We start from the raw sequence: 15,783 nt of genomic DNA on the forward strand, positions 1-15,783 counted from the left end.
TTCCTGGCGAAGTGCCAAGCGGGCCCCTCAAGAAAGCACAGGAGCCCAGTTCCGTCAAGTCCGGTTTTATTGAGAAACAGCAGCATCGGGGGCCACGTAGGCGGAGGGGCCACAGCACTCCCCACCCCTCCTGCTGCTCACACGCCCACAGGAGGCCTGGGACCCCCCACCCGCCCCTGGCCCAGCAGCCTGTCTCCTCTGGAACTTGGCCGGCTGCCCCTCCGGGCCCTCTCAAGGGCTGTTTTGGCGCATCCTGGGGTCTCAGGGAAGTTGCCACGGTCGTGGACCCATAAACAGTAAACCATAGGAAGTGCAACCAGCCACCATGAAATGGTCTGGGCTCTGTGCCCCCAAAGACACAGTGTCCATGGCAGTTGTGGTCAAACAGCCTGGCCAAGGTGACGCCATGTTATCAGCTCTGATCACAGCTCGTCTGGCTGAGTGTCCACCCTGCCACTCTCCCCACACACCCAGAGACGCAGGCAAAGGCTCATCCTGGGTCGCCCCCGCTTCACACAGGCCCACCCAGTGCCATCCACCGGGGGGGAAGGGCACACTACATTCAAGGTCCGCTGGGCCCTGGGGAAGGGCCAGGGGGAGGGAGAGGGCCCAGCGCCGAGCCGTGGACGCGGCCACCTGCCAGGACCCCGCTGCTCGGCACAGGGCTTGGGGCCAGCCTGTCCAGGCTGGAACGGGAGGTCCTCAGCTACCAGGCTCCCTCCCCGGCACCACACCCTTGCACATGTGTGCACACACATGCACGTCCACACACAGGCACAGGCATGCCCGTGCACATATGGTGAGCACACGTGTGCATACACACAGGCACACATACACGTGTGCACACGCACACCATGCACACACACAGCCACACAGGCACACACACCAGACACACTCCGTCTTCAAAATGGCTAATTATTGCTGTTAAAAAAACAATACATCCAACAACGGTAGGCCGGGGCTCCCCTCCCGCACCCCAGGCCCCGGGCCGCCCCACTCACAGCACTGCTGGAAGCCTATCGTCAGCACCAGGGAGCAAACGTTCCAGGATCTGCCCCACAGCCAGCCTAGAACACACGCCCTAACGCCTCCACCAAAGGACCAGGAGACCAGGGACACAGGCTATGGCCAAAACACATTCACTGAAGCAGCTTCAGACACAGGAGCGACACCGCCCACCTCGCTGGGGAGGGTGGTGGGTTCCCGAGGTTCAGGGGCCACCGTCCAGCCACTCCCTGGACACCCACAGGAAGGCTGCCTCAGGGTAGCTGCCCAGCTCCGGCCCCGGCCCCGGCCCCGCCCCCGCCGCAGCAAGGGCCTTGGCTCAGGGCCACATCTGCCAGCCACTGCCAGGGCAGGCAGGGGCAGTCACTCCCCCTGTGGCCCAGGGAGCCTCCCAAGCGCTCGCCAGATACTCAAGAAAGCCATCGGAGGAGCGTCCCCCAGCCTGTCCCCTCTGAAGGCCTTCTGTGAGGAAGGATGCCGGGGGCAGGCTGGGGGCCGCCCACAGACCTCAGGCCTCGGGCAGGTTGGGTTGTAGGGCCTCCCAGCTCAAGCCTGTCTCCCAGAGCCGGACCTCCGACTCCCTGGGGGAAGGCTGGCCCCGCGTCTCCGCCCCATTCACCCAAGGGCAGCAGTGGGAGGCCAGGCTGGACACGGGTACAGATGAAAGGTAAGAGACGTCACCAGGGGCCTCCAGGCGGCTGGCCTCAGTACGTGCACTCGCTCTAGCCACCACCCCCAGGGGCCAGCTGTCTGCAGACCCCAAACCTGGGCAGTGGGCCCCCCGCCAGGACTCTGGCGGCTCCAGGCCAGTCCAAGGTGCCAGAGCCCTCAGCCGCCCCGAATCCCACTGCTGGGAACTACCCATCGGGTCTATGTCTCAGGCTCATCTAACAAGGACATTCTGGAACACTCCACCTCCTGCTTTCCAGTCCAAAAACAGAGGCTTCCAGAAGTCCTGGGAGCCCTGTCTCCTGAGCATGGGTGCCAAGCCTGGGGGCTGGCTTTTCCTGGGCCTCGGCAGACGCCCCTGGGGGAGGCCTAGGAGGCCAGCAGGGAGAGGGAGCAGGGCCCCAGGAGGATGCTTCACAGAGGTAGAAGAAGTAACGTCAGAGTTTCTACAAATGTATAAAATTCACATCTCAGTGCACGTTTGTGGAGCGGCTAGCTCCCAGGCTGGCGGGAGGTGGCGAGCCAGAGACAGGCATCCTCCACCAGCGTGGCCCAGGGGACAGACGGGGGATCTGCTCCCCCAGTGATCCTCGGGCCCCGCTGCACCGCACGCTGGCCAGGCGAAGGCCCTGTCCCAGGCATGGGGGGCACCCAGCCTGTTGAGCACACAGGTGCCTGTGCCCACAGCAGCTGGGCATCTGGGCTCCAGACACACGGCCACCCTGTCATGCCCCCCCGCCCCCGGCATCTCTCCCAAGTCCTGGCGGCAGTGGAAGGGCAGTAAAGAAAGGTGCGGAGTCCAGCCAGTGTCCCTACCCTCTGGGCCGTCCGCCTGGGAAAGACACCACAGCCCACCCAGCCCACAGACCCCACACGGACAGACAGAGGCCAGCAGGGCAGCGGAGGGCCACGCCTCTGCCCAGGAGCAACCCCAGTGACGTACTGTGGTCAGCGTCAACCAGATGCCGGCAGCTCCGGAGCCCCAGCCCCACCGGGGCTCCAGCGGCCCCCACCCACCCCACAAGTCCCGACACCAGGGACCAGAGGCTCCAAAGGCACAGGATCAATGGAAGCTGGCAGCGTCCCCAAGCTGCCACTGACAAGACACAACCCACCATGCTGACCCCGCGCGGCCCCCACCTGCCCTTCCTGCCCGGCCAGGCCTCAGCCCAGCCGCAGCCCCCGCCACGCCCCACGCCAACGGAGGCCGCCCCAAGCCCAGACCAATCCGAACAAAAAGAGGAAAAAGGCACAACTGTTTGTTTTCCATTTTGCTAAAACACTTTACGTCTGTCTGTATAATCCAGATTAACAAAATCTGAGAGCTGCAAGAAAATAGGGTGCCGATTTCTGTACAGTCTACAAAACTCCCATCCCCAAGCAGGGACTGGACGCCACCGGGGAGAAATGTACAGGGGACAGTGGGGTCTGTACAATGTTCTGCAAATATCTCGATTGCTGAGGCACAAAAGGCCCCTCGGGAAACTGGGCTCGTTTTACTGGTCTGCTGCTTTCCGGAGTGCCTTTTTAAGAACGGCCCCTCTGTGTCCCGCACACGGGACCGAGCTCAGCGGCCCACTGTGCCTGCCACCCCCCCTCCCCACCCCACCAAGTAGAGGGGCCTCGGTGGCCGTATTCATGCCCCTCCTGCCCCCACGGCCGGGTCCAGACTCACAAGCTGGACAAGTGGGCCCTGCCATCCGCCCCTTTCCTCCCCCGTCCAGGCTACCCCACGCCTGACAGCCACCTCCCACCTGAGAGGGAGAGGCAGGGGGAGGGGGGGGCACAGGCACGCCGGTACCGCCCTCCCCCCCCCCCCCCAGCCAAGGCAGACAGCGCTCGCTCCTCCCAAAGGCATCGGGGGGAACCTGCTGCCATCCTGAGTTCAGTCCTACGAGCCAAGGCTGGACAGGGCAGCCCAGAACCTCCCCACAAACCAGGAATGCTCTTTAGGGGGAAAGAATGCTAAGTCAGGGTTCTCCCTCCAGATTTCAAAATCTGAAACCCTCCACCCACCCGGCCACCCACCCCCACCAAACTGGGCCAGAAGTAGTGCATATTCTAGACAGGTGTGTGTGTGTTTGTGTGTGTGTGTGTGTGTGTGTGTGCGCATGAAGGTATAAACTACCATTTTGTCCCAAGAATTAAAGTCATGCAGAGTGCTATTCTGTCTAAATAACTTATTAAAAAACAGGTCGGTTTCAGGCTGGGAGAAGCTGTGGGCTCAGTGGTGTTGGCAGCGGCCTGGCTGAGTAAAGTAAGATTCACAGGGCAGAACCCAGCAGCCGTGAGGCAGGGCGGTCCTCGGGGAGGTCTGGGGAAGGCCACCGTACTCTAGCTGGCACTGGGGAGAGGCGACCACGTGACTGCCTCCCCACCCTGCTCTCCTGAAGGACCCCGACCAGGCTGTGCGACAGGTTGCGACAGGTTGCTACGGGAACCACACGTGGGTGAGGATGCCAGTCAGCAAAGCTGGGGCAGGGAGGGGAGGGGCAGGGACCAAAAGGAAAGAAATGTGACTCCATGTCAAAGCAAAGCTGGGCTGGGTGGAGCGCGGGGCGGCGAGAGATAGGCACGCCCCCCCCCCCCCCCCCAGGGCAGGCGGGCTGCCGTGGCTAGCTCAAAGGCCGGGCAGGGGGCGCTCACCAGTCTAGGCCCAGTCTGAGCAGGGCAGCAGGGCGGGAGGCCGTGGGGCATGCGGCATGCTGCAGCCAGGCCGTGTCCTCAGCATGCACAGAGCAAAGCGGGACCCGCGGCTAGCTCCGTGCCCCGTGGGGCAGCGGCCGGCCGGCTGGCCCAGCAGGCCACGCCTCCCGGGAGCCGACAGCTGAGCCATAGCCTGGCCGGTGGCCAGGGGTCTGCTGGGCGGGGCGGGGGGGCCTCGTCGAGGAGGTCCTGTGCTTGGTGGGCCAGGCTGGGCCTGCCCTGATGGCGGTGGGCGGGAAGAGGCCCCTCGAGCAGGCCAAGCAGCCGTGTGGACGCGTGGCGGTCCATGCTGTCACTCTTCAGGGTGCAGCCCCGGAAGGCCGGAGAGGGCAAGGGGCCGCGGCTGCGAACAACCTGGCCCCAAAAGTGTCACAGACGAGCAACAGCCCCACAGCCCCGGAGAACCAGCCAGAGAACCGCGTGATGTTGAAAAGGGAAAACCCAACACGAACGCCAAGGTGAGCGTCTGGAAGCGGGCCCGGGCGGTGGGCAGGCGGGCACAGGCGGACGGGGCGGCAGGTGGGCGGGCAGGCGGGACGCGGTCACTCCTCGCGCAGCTGCAGGCGGTAGCGGTGGTAGCGGACCTGGAAGAAGAGGCGCTCGGCCAGCGACAGGGTCATGCCGGGCAGCACGTAGTGGTCACTCGAGCCCATGTGTCTGAAGCCCAGCGACTCGTACAGCTTGTGTGCGGCCACCTTGACGGCCGTCGTGCCCAACACCACCGCCGAGTAGTTGTGCACCAGAGCGAACTCCAGCACCTTGCGGCCCAGCGCCTTGGCGATGCCCTTGCCACGGAAACGCGAGTCCACGGACATGCGCAGCAGCTCCACCGTGTTGTCTGCCTCGTGGGCCCGCGCCGCCACGATGCCCACCACGTTGCCATCCAGCACGGCCACCCAGAAGCAGGAGCCTGCAGGGACAGGGCAGTCAGAGCTGCTGGGTGACACGGCTGCCCCTCCAGAGCCCCCTCTGAGTGGAAAGGGCCGGGCCTGGCCTGCCCGCTGCCCGCTGCGGCCCTGGGCCCGAGTCCCTCCCCCAGAGACCAAGAGCTGGGCAGGCCTCGGCCAAACACAGCCCTCCTCTGCCCGGCCACCCCCAGAACGAATTTCTGGATGGCGGCGGATGGCCACAGACAGGCCACAGGTGCAGCTGACCTGCCCTGGCCCCCGGCCCCTTGGGACTCTGCACACTGGCTGCCGTGTGTCCACAGCAGGCAGCTGGGGAGAGGCAGGTGCCGTGGGGGTACATCCAGAAGCACCCCTACAATGGGGGCCTCAGGGGGTCTGGGGGGACAGGCCAGGGCAGCGGGACCCCTCTGGGAGCCATGCCCCCCCAGGGGCCTCAGGAGGTCTCAGAGGCCTCCACTCTCCTGGGCTGGGAGCTGCAGAGCCCGGGAGCCCCGTGACCTGCTTGGATCAGGACACAGAAGCAGATCCTCGGTAGGCTCAGGAGAAGGTCCAAGTGGAAAACCAGGATGGATGGACGTGGGCACCACTGCACGCTCCCCACTGACCCTGGCCTCTCCTGGGCAGCGACCCAGTGGCCAGGCCAGCCGTCCCCACCCATGGCCTGGACCAATCACAGCCCCACGCAGGGCGGGAAGAGGAGGACAAAGGCCAAAGGGGGATGAGGGGAGAAGCAAGAGGAGAGACAATCAACCAGGAGGAGAAGGCCTGCAGAGCACGGGCCACAAAGCCCGCCTGGTCACCTCTGCTGACCACCAGCCCAGACGCCACAGGAGGCAGGGGCTGACCGACAGGGGTGTCCACTCTGAGCAGCCCCACCTGCACGCGCCCTGCCTGTGGCCAGGCCTTCCACCAACCACCCCCACCTTCTCCCCTTGAGTGGCCAAACTGTCACCCCAGAAAGGTTCTGCACCTGACCCTGCCCAGAGATCTCACCCCTTTGCCCGACCCCCAAGGGTCCCCCACTGTCTTGTCTGCCAGCAGGCCCCATCAGCCCGTCAGCTTGGCCACAGGGTCTCCCGTCTCCTTCCCTGCCATACTGACACCTGGCCTGTAGCCAGAGCTCAGGAATGGCCGAGGGCCCCCCCGCCCTGATGGACCCCTACCAGCCGGCCTGCCCACCATCAGGGTTTCTGGCTCCCCCCACACACCCAGGCCAGACCAAATCTCCCTGTACCCCGAGCCGCACAGCCCCGTCGGCTAGCCTCCCTGCCCCCGGGGCCCCTTCCTGCAACCTACTGGACGTCTCCGGGGGAAGCAGGGCACACCCTGCACTCACACCCAGGGAGACCATGGCCCAGAAAGAGCAGGGCCGACAGCAGGGTCCTCCCAGCTCCCAGGCCGAGCCCCGATCTGCTCCTGCAGCCTGGGCCTTGGCACCAGCTAGGTGGGCTTTGCCCTTCTGCAGAAGCTGGGACTCCGTGGTGGCCGAGAAGATGCTGAGTTCAAGCTGAGGAAAGGGGCCAGGAAAACCGAAGGTGCCGAAGGGCTGGGAATGGGGGTGGGGACAGCGCAGGACAGGGCACCACAGGCTGGGGCTGGTGGGCCAGGGGCTGGTGGTGCCAAGGTGGGGCACCCTTGCTCCGGAAGCCTTGCTGCTCTTGTCCCCGTGACCTGCAGCTCCTCCCTAGAGCTCACCAACCGTTCGGGCCACACGGTCCCCTCTCCTCGGCCTAGGAACCCTCTGGCACCTGGGAGACCCCAACACCCCAGAGGGCTGAGACGCAGGCTCCCTCCTCCAGCTAGCTCAGGACATGGAGAAAAACATGTGGCCCTGCCTCCCAGGACCCAGCCTGCCTCAGGATCAGCCCGGAGGACAGAGGACAGCCCCCAAGGGCTGCAGACCCTTCTAGACCAGACCCAGGCCCTCCGTCTACAGAAGCCCGGGGGCTGGGGCAAGACCCTCTGCCTCACTAACTGGCCCAGAAACCAGAAGTGGGGGCAAGACTGAAAACCCCTGCTCTTGCAGGGCTCACAGCCCTCAGCGACCCCACGAAGAACCTTCTCGCCACCATGAGGTCCCCCTCCGCCAGGGCCCTGGCCGCTCCAGGCCAGCCCAAGATCCAGCAAAGCACAGCAGAGGGGCCCGAGGAGAGGTGAGAAAGATCCCACCCGCCCTGAGCAGCAAGCACCGGGGAAAGGGCATCCGGAAGGCAGCGCTGCCCAGGGCCGGCTCAGGACACACGCACCCGCCCCCACGGGACGCAGGACAGAGGCCTGGGGTCTGTGCAGACGCTCGGGGGCCTTGCTTCAGCACCAAGGACCTAGCTCTGCCTCCCCCAGCCCTTGCCGGCCCTCTGCACCCCCAACCCCCCCCCCCCGCCAGAGCCCTCACTCAGAAGACTCAGGGCCCCGGGTGCGCCAGCCCAGGCCTGCCCAGGCCCGGTCTGTCCCCCCAGGCCAGTCCCCGGGGCGGCTGGCTGGCGGCGTGAGGGTGGCCCTAACGGAAGGAGGGGCGGTGGGAGGGGCGAGGAAGGGGCCGGAGACACGCGACTCACCGGGCGGCTTCATGTAGTACTGCTCGATGTCGGCCATGTCCGTGTGCAGAGCGCAGTCCAGGTAGGCGAGGACCACCTTCCGGCTGTAGTAGTAACGCAGGCCCAGCAGCCCCGCCGGCACCAGGCATGTCAGCAGCAGCGAGCGGGTCAGGGCAAAACACAGCACTGCGGGGAGAGGGGCGCCCCGGTGAGCAGCGGGCAGAGCGGGCGACCCCGGGCTGGGGGAGAGACACACCCCCCTCCCCCCCCCCCCCCTTCCGCAGCTCCCTGCTAAACAAGCCAGCCGGGCACATGCGCCCAGCACGCCGCGGCCGCTTCTCCGCGGGAGCAGCGGGTCGGCCTGCCGGCCTCTCCCTCTCTTCCCTCGCGGCAAACTTCCCACCGTCAGGACGCGCTGTTCGGTAACCTGACATCACGGGATCTCTAACCGCTCTGAGCACAGCGGCGGCTTCTGGGCAGCCGCCTTCCGTGGCTGGCAGGAAGAGCCCCCCAGGCGGGGTTCCTCGTGGCCCGTGCCCACCGCCCATGTGGCCGAGGCCGTGCACACACCCCTGCGCACTCGAGCGAGGCTCGGACAGGCTGTCCCACCTTGTAAACTCGGGGAGTCGCAGGGGGGCACCTTCCGGCAGAGGGCCCCAGGGCCAGCCCCCCCCCCAGTGTTCTGAGGTGAGGGTGGGGGGATGAGGGAGGGAAGTCCGAGATGGTTTCCAGACCCATCTAGGCTGCCAGGAGACAGACGCGCCTGCAGTGAAAGTCACTTTTGCTGCGTGACCTTGGGAGAGCAACCACCCACGGCCTCAAGCTCATCTGTGAAATGGGGGCAACCGCCCTCCGGGGCTCCGTGGAAAAGGCCTCAAAGCCCCTGCGGGGGCTGCCTCCCCCACCCCCCCGGCCCCCTCGCTCTGCCTCCTCGGTACTCACCCTCCCCCGGCACCCGGGGGAGCTGGCTGTCTTCCCCTCATAAATTAGCACTTGGAGCCGCCGAGGCAGCCTCCCCCGCCCCGCGGATTATATATAGTTACACGCGCCAGGCGCGGAGCCTCAGCAGCGGGCGCTACCTGCCGCCACCCCGCCCCCACCCGGGATGACCGCGGACGGGACCGGAGAGGCGGGGCCGGACCGAGAGGGGACGCAGGTGGAGACCCCGGCTCTCCCCCTCCCTCTCCCCCCGCCCGCGGCCCCCTACCCTCCGCCGGCGCTCGTTCCCACGCCCCCACCCGGCGCGCCTTGGCCAAGAGCCCGGACGCCGCCGCCGCCGCCGCCGCCGGGGGCCACCTCGCCCCAGGCCACCGCAGAAAGCCGATGGCGTGCGGGTGCGCGTCCGTGCGCGTGCGAGAGGGCATGAGGGGGCCCGAGGGGTGGGCTTCCCTCCCGGGGCCGGGCCCCGCGGTGGGGGCGAGCGGGGCTCGGGGGGTCCTGTGCGTCTGTCCCCGGGGGTGAGGGGGGCGGGCGGGCGCGGACTGCGGCAGGCGGAGCGCGGCGGGGTCCCCCGCGCACTGACCGGCCAGCAGGGCGTAGAGCAGCTGCGTGCGCGGGTGCTGCCGCAGGCCGCGGAAGGCCGTGTTGGGGATGCGCTCCATGATGCCGTCGTAGAAGATGCGGCGCGCCGCCTCCTGCTCGGCCGCGCGGAACTCGCGGATGTACACGCCGCGCCCCCCCGGCGGCCCCGCGCCCCCCGCACCGCCGCGGGGCTGGGGGCCGGGCGCGGGAGGGGGCGCGGCGGGCGCGGCGGCCGGCCCGGGCGCGGCGGGCAGCGGGGGCCACATGGCGCCGGCGGCGGCGAGCAGCGCGTCCTTCTTGGCCCCCGGCAGCGCCTCATGGTCCTCGGCGGCCACGATCTTCGTCTCGCAGACCATGTCGGGAGGCCCACAATGCATGCACCCGGCCGGGCGGCGCAGCGCGGGGACGCGGGCCGGGCTGCGGGCGGGCACAGCCCGGGCCCAGGGCAAGGGCGCGGCGCCCTCGGACCGGCGGCGGCGGCGGCGGCGGCGGCGGCGGTGGCGGCGGCGGCGGCGGCGGCGGAGGCTCAGGGGCGCGGGGCGGAGGCGGCGGGCGGCCGGGGCGCGCGCAGGGAGCTGCGCCGCATTTTGGAGAAGTATTTATAATGCAGCGGCGCCGGTGCAGTCGCGGCGCCCGGGGTCCCGCAGGGTCCTAGCGTCCACTGCATTGGCTGCCGAGGGTCACCATGTGATCTCGGGGGTGGGAGCAGACACCGCCTCCGCGCCCGCCCGATGGCACACTTGGGCGCTGCGCCGCGGCCGGTGCGGGCGGCCGGCGGGAGTGCGCCTGGGCGGGGGCGGCGCGGGGCAGCCCGGGGCACGACGGAGCGGCCGAGCCCCGCGAGATGGCCGGGGACGAGCGAGCGCGCGGCCGGGGTTCCCGGCCCGGAGGGGGCGCTCCTCGGGGCTCCTGGCGGGGCTCCTCCCGCCCGGCCCCGGCACCTCCGCGCCGCCACCCCTCCGCGCGAGCCTGGGAGCGTCGGGTCCTGGGGCCGGGCCGTTGGAGCCCGCAGCGCCGCGTCCTCCTCCTCTTCGGCCGCCGGACTCAGTCACGGAACCATCTCCATCTCCTGCCCCTTTGTCTGAATGCGACGCCCGGCCGGGGCCCTGAGGACCGGAGCCGCGGCTTCCCGGGCCTGGCGCCCCTGGGAACCCGCGCCCGGGGCCACACGGGCTGGACGCGCGGGTGCGCGGTCGGAGCAGGCGCTGATGCCCAGGTCGCTCGCAGCCCCTCGCGTCCGGGCGCAGCTCAGCAACCTTCTGCTCCGACACCGAATTCCCGCAGCGGGCACGGGGGGCGCTGGGCCCGCAGGACCCCTCCCGGCCCGGCCCCCCGCCCTCCTCGGCCCGCGCATGCGCTCCAAGATCTCGGTGCAGGTGCGGGGCGGGGGGGGGGGGGGGGGGGTGGTTCTTGCTGAGTCTCCCGGGTCCCCGCGAGCTCTACCTGCCTGCCGACGCTGCGGGCCGGGGGGGGGGGGGGGGGGGGTGATGATGGTTGGTGAGGGTGAGGGTGCGGGACAGGTAGTCCCTAACTCTTTTTGAACCCAGCCCCCCTGCTACTGTGCTCCCCTTCCCCGCGTCCTTTCCCGCGTCGCCCCGCGTTCCCCGCGGTGACCCCGCAGGGCAGCCTAGAGCTGAGTTTACCGCACCCTCAGGGTTGGAGTCGAGACCTAGGGCACCAGGCCTAAGGACCCTCGACCTGCTTTGGGGCCCAGCGAGGCCGCTACGACCACCTAGAGGCAGGGAAGGGGACTAGCCCTCGCCAGCGTCACGCCAAGGGACCCCCGCAGAGTGGGGAGGACCCTGCACCCAGGAGCTGAACTGGTCTGAGGCCAGGATCGCCAATGCGAGGGCCGTGGCGGGAGGGGGCAAACGGGAAGCCAGCTCACATCATGTTTCCCAGATGCCAGGATTTGTCTGGCGGTTGTCCTCCAAGAGAGGAAAGTGGAGTCATGGAGCCTCTCACAGGAGCACACGGATCCACTCAGAAATCCCTCCGTGTGCTGCCTGAGTGCTGCCGGAAGCTCGGACCAGCCACTGGGGGAGCAGGCTCCAGGGTGTCCTGAGGTTGCCGAGGTGGATGGCAGAAGTGTTGCAAAGCCGACACCATTAGCAAGGGGTCCAGGCGGGAAAAACAAGGAATGGAGAGGGGCAGCTGATGCGGCTTCAGAGGAAGGGGTGGTGGAGCTTGGGACTTGAGTCTTGAACACCGTATCAGGGATTTGGGGGACACTGTTGTGCTGCGATGGGGCCAGGAGAAGGGAGGACCGGGTCCAGGGTCCAGGAGCTCCTGGGCAGTGCCCTGATCCCTGACCTCTGATCCCAGACTTGGTGTGAAGAGGTCCCTCGGTGCAGAGTGGCCCAGCCCCTGTAGGGCCACAGCCTTTGCTGGCTACCACCCAACCCACCTCACCCCCAGACCCTGGGCTTGAGGCTACCCCTCCCCTGGCCCCCAAGAGCCAATGGAGAAAAGGGCCTGGACTTCCACTCAGCCTGATTCTGGTGGCCCCTCTGCATCTGCAGAGGCACCTCCCTCCTGATGGCCCAAGTCCTTGAAAGCCACCCCCCCCCCCCCCCCCCGCCGCGGGGGCCATAATGGCTTGACTAGCCTAGTGCTGCTGCTTCCTGGTCTAGAGGGCCCTGCAGAGTGCTGGGACGAGGTGGGGAGGAGGCAGCCAGACTCAGCTTGCAAGGGGCAGAGCTGGACCCCAGGGACAGCCACCTGGAAGGTGTTGGAGACATCATGGCCTGGGCTTTAGCACTCTGAGTAGGGGTGGCCTTAAAGGGAAGCCTGCACAGGCTGCAGAGTGCTCCCAGGCCCGCCAATGAGCCCGTTTCCTCCCGGGTGACGTGAGGGTGCCCCCTGTGCACCCTCTGCCCGCATGAGGAACCCATTTCACAGACAAAGAAATCAAGGGTCAGCGAGGTCGGGCCAGTCTGTTCTCCCCGCCCATTTTCCCGGGCACCCCTCTGGCTGCTGCTGCCCGGAGTCTCCTCCCCACCCGCAACGCCAAGGCTGCCCCGACCACCTGCAGTCCCACCACGAGCCCCTTGGGTCTGGACACTGCAGTCAGAGCTAGGCAGGGGCCCAAGGGAGGTGGGGCGTGCGGGGGGGGGGGGGGGGCGGACCCCTCCCAGACTCCAAAAGCTGCAGGGGGAGGGCGCCAAACACCGGATGGTGCATTAGCAGAATAGTCCTCACCCCAGGTGAAGGGACCCTTGGGTCCATCTGGGGGCAGACCCACGTCCTCCGGGAATGTGGCAAGGGCCAGCCGGTCCCTCCCTGCGGGGGGAGAACTAGGGACTGAGCCTGAAGCTTCGCTGGCAGTCAGAGGTACAGGGGCCTGGGAAGCGACAGAGGTGGGTGGGAGTGCTGGAGGAAGGCCAAGGGGTCTCCAGGGAAGTGAACCAAAAGACCAGGGGGTAGGAAGAAAAAAAGAAGAAAACCAGACGAGATGGGAAGTCCGTGTGCAACTGACGGGCGCTGCCCCAGGAGAAAAGGGGGTGGGGCGCAATAGTGATTATTGTTATTGCCCCAAGCTAAGGGACTGAGTGCTGAGTGAAGCCCGCCCAGCACCCTGCGTGGACCTCAGTCCCCAGAGCTGCCTAGGTGGGGAGGGAACAAAGCTCCCGACAGGCACCGGTTGCCAGCAGCCGGAGGCAGGTGGACCCAAACTGCTCAAGCTCCTCGCCCGAGTTCATGCCCCAGCACCCATCCTTCCCTTGCACACAGGTTCAGTGAGTGCCCACCCTCTACTGGGCCCTGAAAAGAACAAAGCCCTGTTCTGAGGCTTTCCAATCCAGTGAGGGAGGGGCAGGAAATAAACTAATGAAAGAGAGGGACACTGGGACAAACCAACCAAAGTAAGGTGCTGTAAGGGACTCAAGACTGAACAGGTCAAGGAGGAGGCCAAGTGGGTGACTCCATGGAGTGGTGACAGCCTGTGCAAAGGCCCTGAAGTCGGAAGGGCCATGAATTGAACACGCAAGCAAAAGCTGTCTTCAGACGGGCCAGCTCAGAAAGTTCGCTTACCACAGTGCTTTCTAGAAGATACTTGAAGACATGCAACGTGGAGGATGACGCGAGGTCTAGGAGGCAGGGCTCTAAACCAGGGGCTCTACCCCTTCAGGGCAGGCAGTGGGCAGTAGGAGTGCCCAGCTGGCTGGGAGCAGGAGGGCAAGGGCCTGGCAAGGGGCAGAGGAGTGACTTGAAGGTGAGAATGTGACAACGGCAGACAGCACTGAGACACTAAGGCAACATCAAGCCCAGAAAACACAAAAGCTGTCGTAGAGATACTTCATTTCCAGTTCACTGCTTAGGGGAGAGTCATGTTTACACACAGTCGTGGCAAGTGCTCTTGATGGACTCTGCCTCAGATGCGCAGGAAAGCCACGTCCCAGCTCCGGGACGGCTGTTAGCCTCGCAAGACTAAACTCGCAAGTTGTCCGTGCCGACTCTCCCCACCTCCACTCCCCGCCACGAAACCTCCATTCAGGCCTTCCCCACCCACAACTGACCCTGTTCTTACCAAGGTCAACAACGACCGGTGTTTGTTCTGGTGGTCCAGAACCAGGCTTGGCCCTCGCTTGACCTCAGCAGCACGTGACACCTTGACCCCTCCTTTCTAACCAAAGCCCTCACCTGTCTCAGGGCTCTTCCTGCCTCATGGCTGCCCCCTCTCCTCTGGGGCCCCTCATCTCTCTTCCCTCTTGGCGCTCACCTCTGCTCTGGCCGCCCCCAGGCCACAGGGTCTCGGCCAGCACCTGTGTTCCTGACCTTCTCTCCCCAGCCCCTTTCCCAGGCACATCTACCCAGTTGCTCCCTGGACCTGTCACCTTGAGGGGTCCAGAACATACCCCAAGACTAGCATGGCAGGCACAGCAGCATCCTGGCCCCTCCACCTGCCACTCCAGGCCCTGTCTGCAGGGCTCGGGCCCCTCCTTCCTCCCCAAGGGTGCTCCCAGGAGAGGCTTTCTGAGACAAGCCCTTGGCCGTCCTGACCTTTCACAGTAATAGAAACCCCAATTTGTGCCAGGGCTTGTGGCTGCCCACAAAATACAGGATGCCCAGTTAAATTTAAATTTGGGATATATGAATAACTTGTAGTATAAATATGTCCGAAATATTGCACGGGACGACATGCTTCTACTTAAAGAGTACTTACACTAGAAGTACTTTCTATACTGAAAAGTACCCGCCGGTCCCAGATCTGTATTTGCTACATCTGACCACCCAAGCAGAGAACACAGGGTGCATCCCCACCGAAGCCAGCCAACGGAACCCCAGCACCCTCTGGGCGGGCCCCAGGGGAAGAGGCACTTGCCTCAGCCACCCCTCTGCTCCATCCTGGGGCCCCAGGACAGTAGAATTCTGATGCTATGCCCCACCCCCACCCCCGTGTACCTCGCTCATTTCCAGAATCGAGAGCCGGCCTAGCTTCAGATGGCTTCGGCACCCCTTTGTCTTTCCCTGGCCTGCTTTAGAGACACCGTCGCTGCTAAGGCGGTTACCTCAACCTCCCACCGCGACCAAGGTAGGACTCTGGTTTGCTCACCGTGGTCCAGACACATGCGTGCTCACCTGCAGGCCAGGCACTTGCAGGCGGAAAAGCACTGAGGGCGGAACAGGCCACAGGGTGGGAGCACCGCCTTGAGGAGCTCAGAGGCCCAGAGCGAGGGTCTGAGCGAAAGTGTGCGCACGAACCCTGACAGGGACAAGCTGGGGGTGGAGAGTCGGGAGCCCCTCTCTGGGAGCCGACCGGACGAGAAACCCCACTCACCTGCCCACCACAGCTGCCAACACACCTGGCCTCCTGCCTGGCACTATTCATGGGTGGGTGACTACAGGCCCATTACCCACAGGCACAACACTCCTATCCGGATTCCAATTCTCTGGTGCGGGAGCTGGGCTCAGGCTATGGGAGGGGCCCAGCAGGCTGGGTGGAGACCATGGGGACCATGCCGGCCCTCCCTGGCCCTCCCTTCCCGGAGGAGCCTTCCGGGGCTGCCCTCCCTCTCCCAGCGGCCACAGCAGGCTAGGCTCCGTGGGGGTCCACGGGCTGGGCCTCCACGGAGCTCCCACCAGAGCCATCCCCAGGACAGTGCGGGGGAGCCCTTGGGGGCTCAGCACCGGGGCAGCTGTTCCAGGGGACCGGGCCAACTTCTGTGCTCCCCTGGCCTCAAAACAAGGGCAGGCAGGCAAGGAAGCAGGTCTCTGAAGGCGGACTGGCAGTGGCCACGGTGCCTGTGGGTCCAGGTCCACACGTGTGGCCACGCATGCCCATCTGCTTGGCACTGGCGCTGGTGTGCAGCAGGTGCCCAGTGGGCCTCAGCCCAAATGGGACAGCTGGGGGTCCGAGACCCACAGAGGAGCCCACCCAGGGACGCGGGGGGCGATGCAGGTGGGCTGTGGTGGCCAGAACAGGGAGACAGGACACGGCG

General features: G+C 66.2%; 1 protein-coding gene across 1 annotated transcript; it reads right to left on the bottom strand.

Moving 5' to 3' along the window:
• Nucleotides 1-2,932: 2,932 nt before the first annotated feature.
• On the bottom strand, nucleotides 2,933-9,809 carry ASPNAT (aspartate N-acetyltransferase). Its single transcript, XM_086705622.1, has 3 exons — nucleotides 9,345-9,809; nucleotides 7,844-8,008; nucleotides 2,933-5,290 (listed from the first exon to the last, which is right to left on the bottom strand). The coding sequence occupies exons 1-3, from the start codon at nucleotides 9,718-9,720 to the stop codon at nucleotides 4,923-4,925; spliced, it is 909 nt and encodes a 302-aa protein (XP_086561748.1). The 5' UTR covers nucleotides 9,721-9,809; the 3' UTR covers nucleotides 2,933-4,922.
• Between the last annotated feature and the right edge of the window lie 5,974 nt (nucleotides 9,810-15,783).

This window comes from Puma concolor, chromosome B1 (genome assembly GCF_028749965.1).
Source record: "Puma concolor isolate L17-30 chromosome B1, mPumCon1.1.hap2, whole genome shotgun sequence".
NCBI lineage: Eukaryota > Metazoa > Chordata > Mammalia > Carnivora > Felidae > Puma > Puma concolor.